The sequence below is a fragment of the Stegostoma tigrinum genome, chromosome 7 (assembly GCF_030684315.1).
Source record: "Stegostoma tigrinum isolate sSteTig4 chromosome 7, sSteTig4.hap1, whole genome shotgun sequence".
NCBI classification, from domain to species: Eukaryota; Metazoa; Chordata; class Chondrichthyes; order Orectolobiformes; family Stegostomatidae; genus Stegostoma; species Stegostoma tigrinum.
In genome coordinates, this window is record NC_081360.1 from 52,491,877 (window position 1) to 52,504,190 (window position 12,314).

The following is a 12,314-nucleotide window of genomic DNA, read 5'->3' on the forward strand; positions in this document are numbered from 1 at the left end:
TGCCTTTAAACAGATGACTCACATTGGGCTCTACTCCACGGCTTTCCGACCTCCGGAAAATTATGCAACATAAAGTGCTCCGCTGGAACAGTTTGAAGGCAAGTTTAAATCTCAACATGGGTAGGAGCACAGCTCACTTATATACTTTCTCAGTTATTAGTGTTTAAAACCTGCAAAATGAAACCATATCGTTTGTCAGTGGCAGTAACCGGCTACAGCTGGGTGCTCAACTGGGAGGATTCCTCAAACAGCGGCTGGGTCTCTATGAAACCCCAGGTCACCAAGTAAAAAAAAATTGTCGAGTTTTTGCTACAATTCGAGCATGCGCACTCCGGCACAAAACTGAGTAAAAGTTCTTGGTTAAAAGTTACAGCTCAGTTCTGTAACAAGGTGATTTCCTGACTGAAAACTATAACATCAACGAAAAAAAGTGTCTGAATGTAGCGTAGCTGTTTGCAATTCAGGCAAACAATTTTGTTTGATTTGACTGCTGTTTGAAAGAGTGCCACGCCCCTCCCCGGATTGGCCTGCTGTGTTCATTCCAGCCCCTCACTTTGTTATCTTGGATTCTCCAGCATCTGCAGTTTTCATTCTCACTTGCCTTGGAGGCTCTCGTTTGCACAGCCAAAGCCGGACCGGGTCACTCCAGCAGCAATAACCGGAGGCTCTCGTTTGCACAGCCAAAGCCGGACCGGGTCACTCCAGCAGCAATAACCGGAGGCTCTGGTTTGCAGAACCCCAGCGCGACCCACTTACACCAACAGCAACAACAGGAGTGTCTCTCTGCTTTGCTTGCAACCGGACTCGCTCAATTCCAGCAGCCATCTCCCTTAGAGCTGCGCCGCTTTGGCAAAAGGCAAACTTTGGGAAATGGAAAATTTTCGACAGTTTGTTGGCTTTCTAATGGCCGCAGCTTTCCTGGGCACCTTCTCAGTTGTGTTTGTTTTGATTTGGGTGTTCTACTGGAGAGGGGGACTGGCGTGGGACCAAGGATTTCTGGAATTTAACTGGCATCCAGTCCTCAGCACCATTGGGTTTATCTTCATTAATGGATTCGGTATGTACAGATAGCCGGTTATGCATTTTGACGGCGCAACAAAATAAAGAACTGCGGGTGCTGGAAACCTGAGACACAAACAGAAATTGCTGGAGAAACTCAGCAGCGCTGGCAGCTTCTGTGCAGAGAGAGCAGAGTCAGTGTTCGAGTCTGGAGTTTCTGCAGCAGTTTCTGTTTTTTTTGTTAAACCTAAAGGATGCTGTATGGGGCTAAATGGTATAATCTGGCCAGCGGCCGAGTGGATTTAATTCAAACGTCACTTTAAACTTTGTGTTCCTCTGGGGCTGATGAATGGATTAGATAGATAATTAAATATATAGATGTTTCGTCTCGAAAGCAAATAATGTAGAAAACGAGATGAAATGATATTTACGTGGAATGGCAGAATAGGCATTAATGAGTACTACTATTAATTCTTGATCTATTCATTCTTTATATCAGTATGGGAATCGAGAGTTAAGGGGATAACGCAGGAAAATGGAGTTGAGGATTAGTACGTAAATCATATCTCATTGAATGTCGATGAGCCGAATGGCGTACTTCAGTTCCTATGTCTTAAAAACTGCCATAACCTGTTGGGATATTAAGTGTGATCCTTAGAAATTTGAGTGATGAATAAATATTGGGTAAAAAACGACACTAAGAGGCAGCAATTTCAGTGATTAGCTCTCTCCCATTGATCCACCATAGTTTAAAACTTTGTAAATTCTGCCTATTTTGTGACTGTCGGCTTTCCTTTTCCGAAAAGTAAATGAATATTACTGAGCATCGATCATTAGGCTGTGTTGCAAAATGATAGCGTTGTACATAATTTATGTATTTTTCTAAAGATGTAGATAGAATCAAGTTCTTGCGGATTAAAATAACGCTTTTTTTGAAGCAGTGTGCATTTTTAACTCAATAAAAGCCAGAAGAACTGCAGTTGATGTAAATTAGGAACAAAAACAGAAGTTGCTGAAAAAGCTCAGCGGGGTTGGTAGCATCTGCGAAGAGAAATCAGTTAACTTTTGGGTCCGGTGATCCTTCCTCAAAAGCTGGGCTTTTTCAGCAACTTCTGTTTTTGTTGCATTTTTAACTCTGCGTGAATGGTAACCATCTTCTATATCAGAATTGAACTTTGAATTTATGACCGATTTAAATCACTTTCCTATTGGATAGTAGTCTGTTGACAGAAATTTGGAGATTTCGTACATTATGGTGTTATTCTCCAGCCAATTACATTTTAAACAATTGTATTTGTCTACTGTGAAGATTTATCTGTTTTTAATGCACCCAAACCTTTTGGAACCTACCCTGATAATATCTTCAGGAGCTGCAATCCTACATTCCTGCATCCTGAATAGAGACATGACTAAGAAATTGTGGATCCTGCATTGTCTGTGACAATGAAATTTAATGTTATACTGAATTTACAGACTAAAAACCAAAATATTTTCTTTTTTTTTCCAGGCCTCATCATTTACAGGTTGCCGTGGACGTGGAATATCAGTAAGCCTCTGATGAAATATGTTCATGCTGGCCTGAATTTTATAGTCTTTGTTCTTATGGTCATTTCCCTCGTGGCTGTCTTTGATTTTCATAACGCCAAGAAGATCCCTAACATGTACAGTCTACACAGCTGGGTTGGATTGGCTGCTGTTATTATGCATGCTGTACAGGCAAGTGGTTTTTCAGTCTAAATGCAACCTATATTGAAAAGAAATGGCATAATTTGTAGTTTAACATTTAATAAAGTGTGAAAATATATTAAGTTTATCACAATAATAATTACAGAAGGAGGCATATTAGCTCATTGTATCAATGTCAAGTTTTTCCGAGATGGATATTTACGTATTCTAAATTACCTCAACTCTCCCCAGCTTCACAAATATTTTATCCAATTTTTGCTCCTCAACCATAGTTTCTCCTCATCACGAATTAGCATATGATCCGTCAACCCGCTACAAATAAACTTCCTTTAACCTCTTTCCTCACTTTTGCTGATCACTTTAAATTGATTATTGTCTTGGCTGTGATTCTCTAATAAGAGAAAAATTGGTGGGGTGGTGGGGAGGAATGTCGACCTCAAAGTGCCTGGATTTTGAACCTGGTAGGACATTAAAATTCTGAATTCTGGACCCAGACTGTTCATTGCCAATTCTGACACAGGCATGGTGGGTCCAATTGCAAGTATGCTCCAAGAGCTGGGTCAGCACCTAAACTATTACAGTTGGGCTGCATGCCTTGTTTTTATGCACTATTTTGAACTTCACTGTGGACTGCTGAGATCTCCAATACTTCAAAATACATGGCAGCTGTTGGTAAGTTGAACTGTTGGATCTTAGAACTGCGTGCCACTGCCGCCTTCAATTAAACATGCTCTTCCCTCTTTTCCTGCACCACATCCCGTCTCCAGCCCTTCTGACCTACCTAGTGAGGTCTTTGATCTCAACTCTCCCAACACTAAAATGTTTGAATGAGGTCTCCACATTCCAAAGTCTCTAACAGTACAGGACAGGGCTGAGATATTAAATTAGTACTTGCAAATGGACTGAATACTTTAAATATGAAGGAGATGGGCCTGAGAAATTGATTCTCAAAATATCTAAAACAGCACTGAAAAGTTGACAATGCTGATAGTGCAAAAGTTGAAGGGGGTGCATGCTAGGTTGCTGACAGAAATAGAGGTGAAAATAGCAGAGATACTGACCACTGTGAATGTGCTTAGTTATCATAGTGATCCCAGATGGATGGTTGTTAAACATCTTAATTTATTTTTACTTCAAAAAACATGGGTTAATACACATCATAAATTTACTTTTACTTGTAAAACTAAGGTATAATAAGTAACATTGCCCAAAAAATTCAATGAAGTTGGCATTAGTATAGTTAATAACAAAGTGTGAAGCTGGATAAACGCAGCAGACCAAGCAGCATCTTAGGAGCACACCTATATGTTGTCTAAAGGATCAGTAACAGAATGGGTGCATAATAAATTATTAAAAGATAGGAAATGGAATGTAGTGGTGAGTGGTTATTTTCCTTATACCGCAATGTGTTGTAGATTCTAGCTCGATTTTAAGATATGTGATTAACCCATAAGGCCATAAGATGTTGGAGCAAAAGTAGACCACTCAGCCCATTGAATCTGCTCTGCCATTCAATGAGATCGTGGTTGATCTGATAATCCTCAATTCTTATTTTCCTGCCCTTCCCCCACAACCTTTTAGATTTTTAGATTATAAAGAAATCAACCACTGCCTTGAATGTATTTAATGAGCCAGCATCAACAACCCTCTGAGGTCAAGAATTCCAAAGTTTCACCAGCCCTGAAAAGAGAAATTGCTCCTCGTTTTGGTTTTATGTGTGCAAACCGGTTATCCTGAGATAGTCCCAAAAGGTGAAAGAATCTTTCTGCATCAAACCTGTCAAGCCTTCTAGGAATCTTGTATGTTTCAAATAGGTTGCCTCTCATTCTTCCATACTTCAATGAGTCCAGGCCCAATCCTGTCAATCTCTTCTCATAAGGCAATCTTTCTGTACTTGGTGTCAGCTGAATGAGCCTTCAATGTTTGTTTATCTTTCCTTCGATAAGGGCACCAAAATTGTTCGCAGTATCCAGCTATGGTCTGCTTTAGTGCTTTGTGTAGTTTGAGGAAAACCTCCCTACTTTTATACTCCCCTTTTGAAATAAAGGCCAACTTTCCATTTATATTCCTATTACCACTGACTGCTGTCCCCTCACCAGACCTGCTCTCAACACCATCTGCTGCCTTCTGAAATAGGAAGCAGCATAAGTTTAAGGTGAGGGGGAATAAATTAAACGAGATGTTCGAGGCAACTTTTTATATGCACAGGGTAGTAGGTTCTTGGAAACAGTGTTGGAGAGGTATAGAAGCAGATGTGATATCAACGTTTGAGGCAGTTAGACACATGAACAGGCAGGTAGTAGAGGGATATGGACCGTGTACAGACCGATGGGATTAGTTTAGAATGGCATCATGGTGGACTGAAGGGCCTGCTACTGTGCTGCACTGTTGTACGCTTCGATTTCTGAGGTGCCACCTCAGGAGAGTGGCAAATCTTCCAAGGAGCAGAAATCTGCTGTCCTGTCTCAGATTATAGCATTCGTCCTCTTACCACTGCAATTCCAATAGTGCCCTTTCTGATGCCTGTCAACCAACTAGCCCAAATCCTGTTGCTTATTCTGAAGCAGCCTGGTTCAAATCTTTAATTCCTGGAAGTCTGTTTGCATCTACTCCACTGAACCTCCCACCCAAAATCTCTCTCCTCTCGCACTAGACCACTGGCTTTTAAAATTGAATTGATACAACTGTTATCTCCTCAACTCTCTGCTTCATAAATTGTTCAGTTTCTCTCCTAAAGTCACTGAAACATTTTCTTTCATGAAATCTAGTGTCTCTCATTATCATCCTTACACTCAATACAATTATTCAACTCTTTCCTCTTGTTCTCATGTGCAAATGTTCTCAAACCTTTCCTCTTCTTCAAATATTTTTTCTACCTTTCCAAAACTCTGACCAGCACGCTATTCCAAATAAAGTATTCTCCAGATAGTGCTATTAACTCAAAGCCTATGTCCAGGCTACCCCTTTTCTCCAAAATCCCCGAATGCATCCACCTCTTGTAAAATTACTTGTACCTTTGCAACCCACTTATGGCATCAACTTAGCTGCAGTTCATTGTGCTGTCTTTTCTTATCCTTTGTCTGTAACACTCAGATGCTCCATCAATCAGCCTTTCTCCTGGGTTAATCCTCAAACAACGTCTTAACTTGATTTAATGTTCCCCTGTGAGAAAACAGTCATTACATCTTCTGGTACTTTTGTTGGATGTCTGACATTTGCATCCATTGTCATTACATTTTTCATGCTTTCTCAGTTATTCTTGAGCTCTAGGCTTTGGATTTTTATTCAGAAGCCTGCAGTACCCGTCCACTAGTACTTCTCTGCTACCACTGACGACTAGAAATATTTCTGTTCATACTTTATTTTTGTCCTTTTAAATTCTGACTATTGCCTATTCCCACTGCATTTAATCAAAGGTCATTAAATGAATTTAATGTGTCATTAAAATTCAATCAACACTTGATTTTTTAAAAACATTAAAGCTGAATGGACAGTAAATAATATTCTTCCATCAGATAAGAATTCTAAATCACTCAAACTGTTCTGGTTTATTTCTTTATACTTCTCCATGTGGATGTATTCCTGGAGAAAGCTGCCTCTTTATCTGAGGAATTGCTGGTTGTGAAAACATTGTACTATAACAGTGAATAACTACTTCTATCTTACAGATAGTAATAGGAATATGCATTTTCCTGATGCCCTTCACTCCTATGTTCATCAAGACTTTTTACATGTCAATCCACGTTTTTACTGGCCTCCTCGTCTTTGGAATGTCAATTACTGCAGCTGAAATGGGAATAACTGAGAAACTTATTTTCTCTTTGTAAGTATAAGCTATAAAATTAATGATCAAAGGTACAGTAATTCTATGTATATAAATAATTAGAAATTCCTTCACAATAGGTGAGAAGAGAAAGATTTTAAAAAGGACCTGAGGGGCAACTTTTTCACACAGCGGCTGGTTTGTAAGAGGAATGAACTGTCAGAGGAAGTAGTAGAGGCAGGTATATGTACAACGTTTAAAAGACATTTGGACAGGTGAACTGAATAGGAATGCTTTTGGTGGATTGGGGTGGGTGGTGAATCCTGAAAGAACTGTGGACGCTGTAAATCAGGAACAAAACCAGAAGTTGCTGGTAAAGCTCAGCAGGTCTGGCAGCATTTGTGAAGGTAAAAGTCAGAGTTAATGTTTTGGGTCTGGTGACCCTTCCTCAGAACGTCTGTTTTTGTTCATGCTTTAGAGGAATGTGAGCCAAATGCAGGAAAGTGGAACTAGTTTAATTCGGGAAACTTGGTTGATATGGATGAATTGGACCGAAGGGTCTGTTTTTGTGCTGTATGACTCTGACTGTATGACCAATGAAGTGAGAATTTATTTTACTGGCATATTACTCACCTCCTTTTGACTCATTTCTGTCTCGAAACATAATTTTTCAACTTCTGAGTGCAGCAAATGACTGTGTATGACTTATGCACTAAATATCAATCAGCATAAACTGCCTTGTTTTATACCATTCGCACAGTTTCTTGCATAATCTGCTAGAACTGATTATACATTGGAATGATATTAGTGAATTGCAACAATATGGATGATCTTGTTTACTGTAGCACCTCTGTCTTTTCAACATCCAGCCACATGTGGCACAGTGACTTGATGGTTAGCACTGCAGCCTCACAGTGCCAGGGACTCTGGTTCGATTCCACACTTGGGCAACTGTCCATGTGGAGTTTGCAAATTCTCCCCTTGTCTGTGTGGATCCCCTCCGGATGCTCCGGTTTCCTCCCAGTCCGAAGATGTGCAGGCTAGGTGGAATGGCTATGCTAAGTTGGCCATAGTGTTCAGGGATATATAGGTTAGGTGGGTTATAGGGGGATGGGTCTGGGTGGGACGCTCTGAGGGTTGGTGTGGACTTGCTGGGTCAAAGGGCATGTTTCCATACTATAGAGATTCTATGATATGAAAATGAAACTGTTGAATGTTATAGCCTGTTACGACCAAAACCTGAGCAAAATTCCCTACTTTAGTTATAGTTCCATATGGGAGTACCTCAGCTGTAGGATCCCAGGTGAGGAGGGATGAACTGGGTCTCCTCCTTTTATTCACCCACTCCCTCAGTTGGATGCAATAAGATCCATTTAAAAAAGATTACTTCCCTCACCTAGTCCCCAGATGAATGTGAACTTAACTAAGTTTAACTAAAACCAATTTAACTAGTCTCTCTTGAATTAACAAAATGAGTAAGTTTATTCATTACTAAACATGAGAATTAGTGTAAGGCAATACACACAAACACAGATAAGAAACAAGGTGAGTCCAAAAAGAAACAAAAAGGTCAGACTCTGAATTGTTTATGAAAAGCAGATAGTATTGTGGCTCTTAGTGTGGAGGTTATCAATAATGTGATTGTTGGTAGGTGAAGTCAGCTTCACAATCCTCAGTTTTGCAATTTTAATTGAAATTTTGTAGTTCTGATGCCTTTTGACTTCTACGACTGAATTTGAGGATTTAAAATTAGGGAGTCTTTTTGTTAATGAATCATACAGATTAGATGAGTCCCTCTGAGTCTGTATTGATGAAATTACTCTAAATCTACTTGGCCCGTATCCTTGCCTGTTATGACATGTCAAGTGCTTGTCCATGTATTTGTGATTTCCCAACTGAAGTGTTCTCTCAGATGTTGCACTACAGATTCCCACCATCGTATGTAGATGAAAAATCTTTTTCAAATCCACTCTAAACTGCCTGCCTTTCATCGTAAAATTATGCCCCCCTTTGTTATCATTTGTGGGGAGGTGTTGGCCCAGTGGTGTTATCACTGGACTGTTAATCTAGAAACCCTGATAATGTTCTGGGGACCCAGGTTTGAATCCTGCCACAGCAGATGGTAAACTTGAATTCAATAAAATCGGGAATTCAGAATCTAATGATGACCATGAATCCATTGCCAATTGTTGGGGAAAAACCCAACTGGTTCACTCATGTCCTTTAGGGAAGGAAACTGCCGTCCTTACCTGGTCCAGCTCCAGATCCACAGCAAATGTGGTTGACTCTTAACTGCCCTCTGGGCAATTAACACATGGGCAACACTTGCTGCCTGGCCAGCCATGCCCTCATCCCGTGAATGAATAAATATTATCCCTCAATTAGGGGAACAGTTATTTTGTATTCATGCTGTCCATACCTCTCATAATATTCTACTCCTCAAATCATGTTGTCCTTATCATTAACTGATTTGCAGGCCTCAGTGAGACAAACTATTACCCTTAACATGCTATTGAGGGGGTAGTTCTTCAGCTGTGACCTTCACAGGGCACTAAAGCTCAAATCAAACCTAGTTCAGATGGAAGCATTCAGTCTTACTGGTCTACTGCAAGAGTTAAAAGTGACTTTCCAAGCCCTGTCTTTTTGTATTACTGGAGAGTAAAACTTGACGTGTGCTGGGGTTGACTTTAAAGAGAGGAAAGATAGTTAATGCCCTCATTATCTTGTCTCGTTAAGTCTTTCCCTGTTTAAGTTACCCTGACCGTTTGCATGTGAAATATTCTTTCAAACATGACTTTGCCACTGAACAAATTCAAATCGGGTGTTTTTTTTTCCTGTAGTAGTCCTTTTTAAAAACAACACATTTTTTAAATTAAAAGGAAAAATAGTCAGAATATACTTCCGGGTTTTGATCTGCAGATATCAGAAACCTAATGTCTTGAATTCATGCTCACTTGAAACATGCTTGTGGATGTTAGCAAGGGGTCATTTGAAATTAACTTTATATTCCTTAGGCTTTGTTAAAGGCTAAAATGTACAAAACAAATTTATATTCAAAGTTTTGAAAATCTGTGTATAGTTCAGCTTGGTTTCATCCAAAAGTACAGCATTAGTTTTTCACATGTACACTTATGATGCTTTGCTGTACATCACCATGACCTCTTTCCAATCCTCTACTCTTGTTAAATTATCAAATCTACTACCAGATGCTGTGAAAATTTCTCCAATAAATATCGGGAAGACTGAAATCATTTTGTCTCTACTCAAAATTCTGATCCTTAGCTACCGAGTCCACCCGTCTCTGTGGTACCAGTCCAAGATTAAAACCAGTCTGATACATGTTTGGTGCATTTGATTCTGAAATGATCTTCTGATTTCCTATTTGTACCGTTAAGACTGTATCTGTTTTCACCTCAGAAACATCAAAGACTAAAACCCTCATTCATGCCTTTTGTTATCTCTGGATACAGCCGTCCCAGAGTATTTACCGTAAGATCATAAGACAAAGGAGTGGAAGTAAGGCCATTGAGTCCACTCTGCCATTTAATCTTGGCTGATGGGCATTTCAACTCCACTTACCTGCACTCTCCCTGTAGCTGATGATTCCTTGCGTGATCAAGAAATTATCAATCTCTTCCTTGAAGATGTTTAACGTCCTGGCCTCCACTGTGCTCTGTGGCAATGAATTCCACAGGTCCACCACTCTCTGGTTGAAGAAATGTCTTCTCATTTCCATTCTAAATTGACCTCCTCTAATTCTAAGGCTGTGCCCATGGGTCCTAGTCTCCCCACCTAACACAAACAACCTCCCTGCATCCACCCCTTCTAAACCATACATTATCTTGTAAGTTTCTATTAGATCTCCCCTCAATCCTATAAACTGTAAAGAATACAATCCCAGGATCCTCAGCTGTTCATCGAATGTTAGGCCTACCATTCCAGGGATTATCTGTGTGAATCTCTGCTGGACACGCTCCAGTACGAGTATGTCCTTCCTGAGGTGTGGAGCCCAAAATTGGACACCGGTATTCTAAATGGGGCCCAACTAGAGCTTTATAAAGTCTCAGAAGCACATCGCTGCTTTTATGTTCCAACCCTCTTTCTGGTCTTTCACATTCTCCTTTCTTCATGGCCAGAGATCATTCAAAACGTAACTGCCCATTTCTTAATTTGCAGTAAGTCCCAATCCCCCTTCAAACCCGTTCTCATTTATGAAGAAAAGGAATTGTTTTGCTCTGCCTATACACAGCATTCCATGTATTTTCCTGGAATTTGTTGCAGCATAGAAAGATGAAACTAAAAACAAAATCAATGTCAATTGTCATTCCTGTGTGGTGGTTACGAGAAGTGGGATGAGTATATATTTAGAATTTTGAACATAACCTGCTGGTCATTTGAGTCAGAAAAGGCTCCTCATGTTCTTCACAAAGCAAAATTCAGCTATATATGGTGTCATGGTCATATGTCCATGGTTTTTTAAAAAAGAAATGATTTGAATTCCACCTTTTATAAAACACCCTGATGGTACGTGTGTTTCAAATGTAATTTTTTTTCCTGTCCTAGAGGAAAAGTATCTCATTGTTTTGATGGCTGCTTGAACATGGAACTATGACTTTATCTTAAAAACTGTATGCTTGTAAAGGTTCTCAATTGTGTGAATTTTAATATTTCCCAATATTTGTCTAAACATTTTTAGAAGAGATTTTTTTTGAGAGTAGAAAATAACTCATTATTATCACTATACTTTCTTTTTCCAGACGGCCAGGTAGTAATAGTACACTCCCATATTCCCAGTCACCACCTGAGGCAATATTAGTCAATACTCTTGGAATATTCATTCTCCTCTTTGGAGGCTGTATATTGTGGATTGCCAAACAGCCGGAGTGGAAGCGCCCTTCGCAACATACAAAAGAAAATATCGGCAATGAAGAACGATCCATCTTAAACAAAGCAACAGATGTTTCTCCTGAAATCAAGAATGAATGTGCACACGAAAGAGGAGAATTGACACATCTCAATTTGGAAGATGTGGGTCAAAGGTCAACATTTTAAAAAAAATTGTATTTTGCTGAGCTGCTGAATTAGTACAGAATACTTTGTTAATATTGTTTGAATTACTTCTGATATCATATGCATGTCTGAACTTTACAATGGAATAGATGCTTTTCACATGTTCTCAGTGAAAAGAAAAAGCCATTTAAAATTGCTATATTCAGCATTAGTTATGGTGCACGGTTTTGTTTGCTTGCTCTGTCTTCTATATGTTTACATAAATAAAGTATTGGTACATCTCCCTTAGTATTTCTCATCCATACCATTTAGAAAGTTAAGACAAACAAAGCTATTGCTTAAAATCATGGATTTTAGTAGCACTGATAATTATCCGGTAGTGGGAGCAGAGAGCTTGTTTTGAGGGGGAAAAGGGATGCTCTTGTGGTAGGCCAGAAAGTTGGGGTTCAAATCCTACTTGCTCCTAAGGAGTGCCAAAACCTTCTGAACAGTGATTGAAAGAGCTGAAGGCTTTTGTAGTGCAGGCCTGAGTCCCTACCTTTGGAGCATGTAGCGCTTGAATCTGGGCCTTCTGGCTCAGGGATGTCATAACCCATTCCAATGTGTTAATCAAAAATATGTAAGTTTTGTTTAGATCAGCAATTTGAGACATGTCCTGTAGTATCTGTAATATATTAAAGTTAACTTTACATCCAATGCAACACCAAAATTAGTCTGACAGCACCTTTTGGAAACAGATTTAACATCGAGGTCACTGACTCCTTGTCAGATCAAGAAGTAGGGACACAGATTTAAGGTGACTGGTAAAAGGTGATATGAATATTTTGCTTGGAAATACTTGACCCAAAGGATGCCA

At 39.6% G+C, this 12,314-nt stretch overlaps 1 protein-coding gene across 1 annotated transcript; it reads left to right on the top strand.

Annotated features, from left to right (window-relative positions):
• Nucleotides 1-343: 343 nt before the first annotated feature.
• LOC125454379 (plasma membrane ascorbate-dependent reductase CYBRD1) lies at nt 344-11,741 on the top strand. The gene is made up of 4 exons (XM_059647271.1): nt 344-1,057; nt 2,507-2,719; nt 6,358-6,508; nt 11,206-11,741. The coding sequence occupies exons 1-4, from the start codon at nt 871-873 to the stop codon at nt 11,498-11,500; spliced, it is 846 nt and encodes a 281-aa protein (XP_059503254.1). The 5' UTR covers nt 344-870; the 3' UTR covers nt 11,501-11,741.
• The last annotated feature ends 573 nt before the right edge of the window (nt 11,742-12,314 follow it).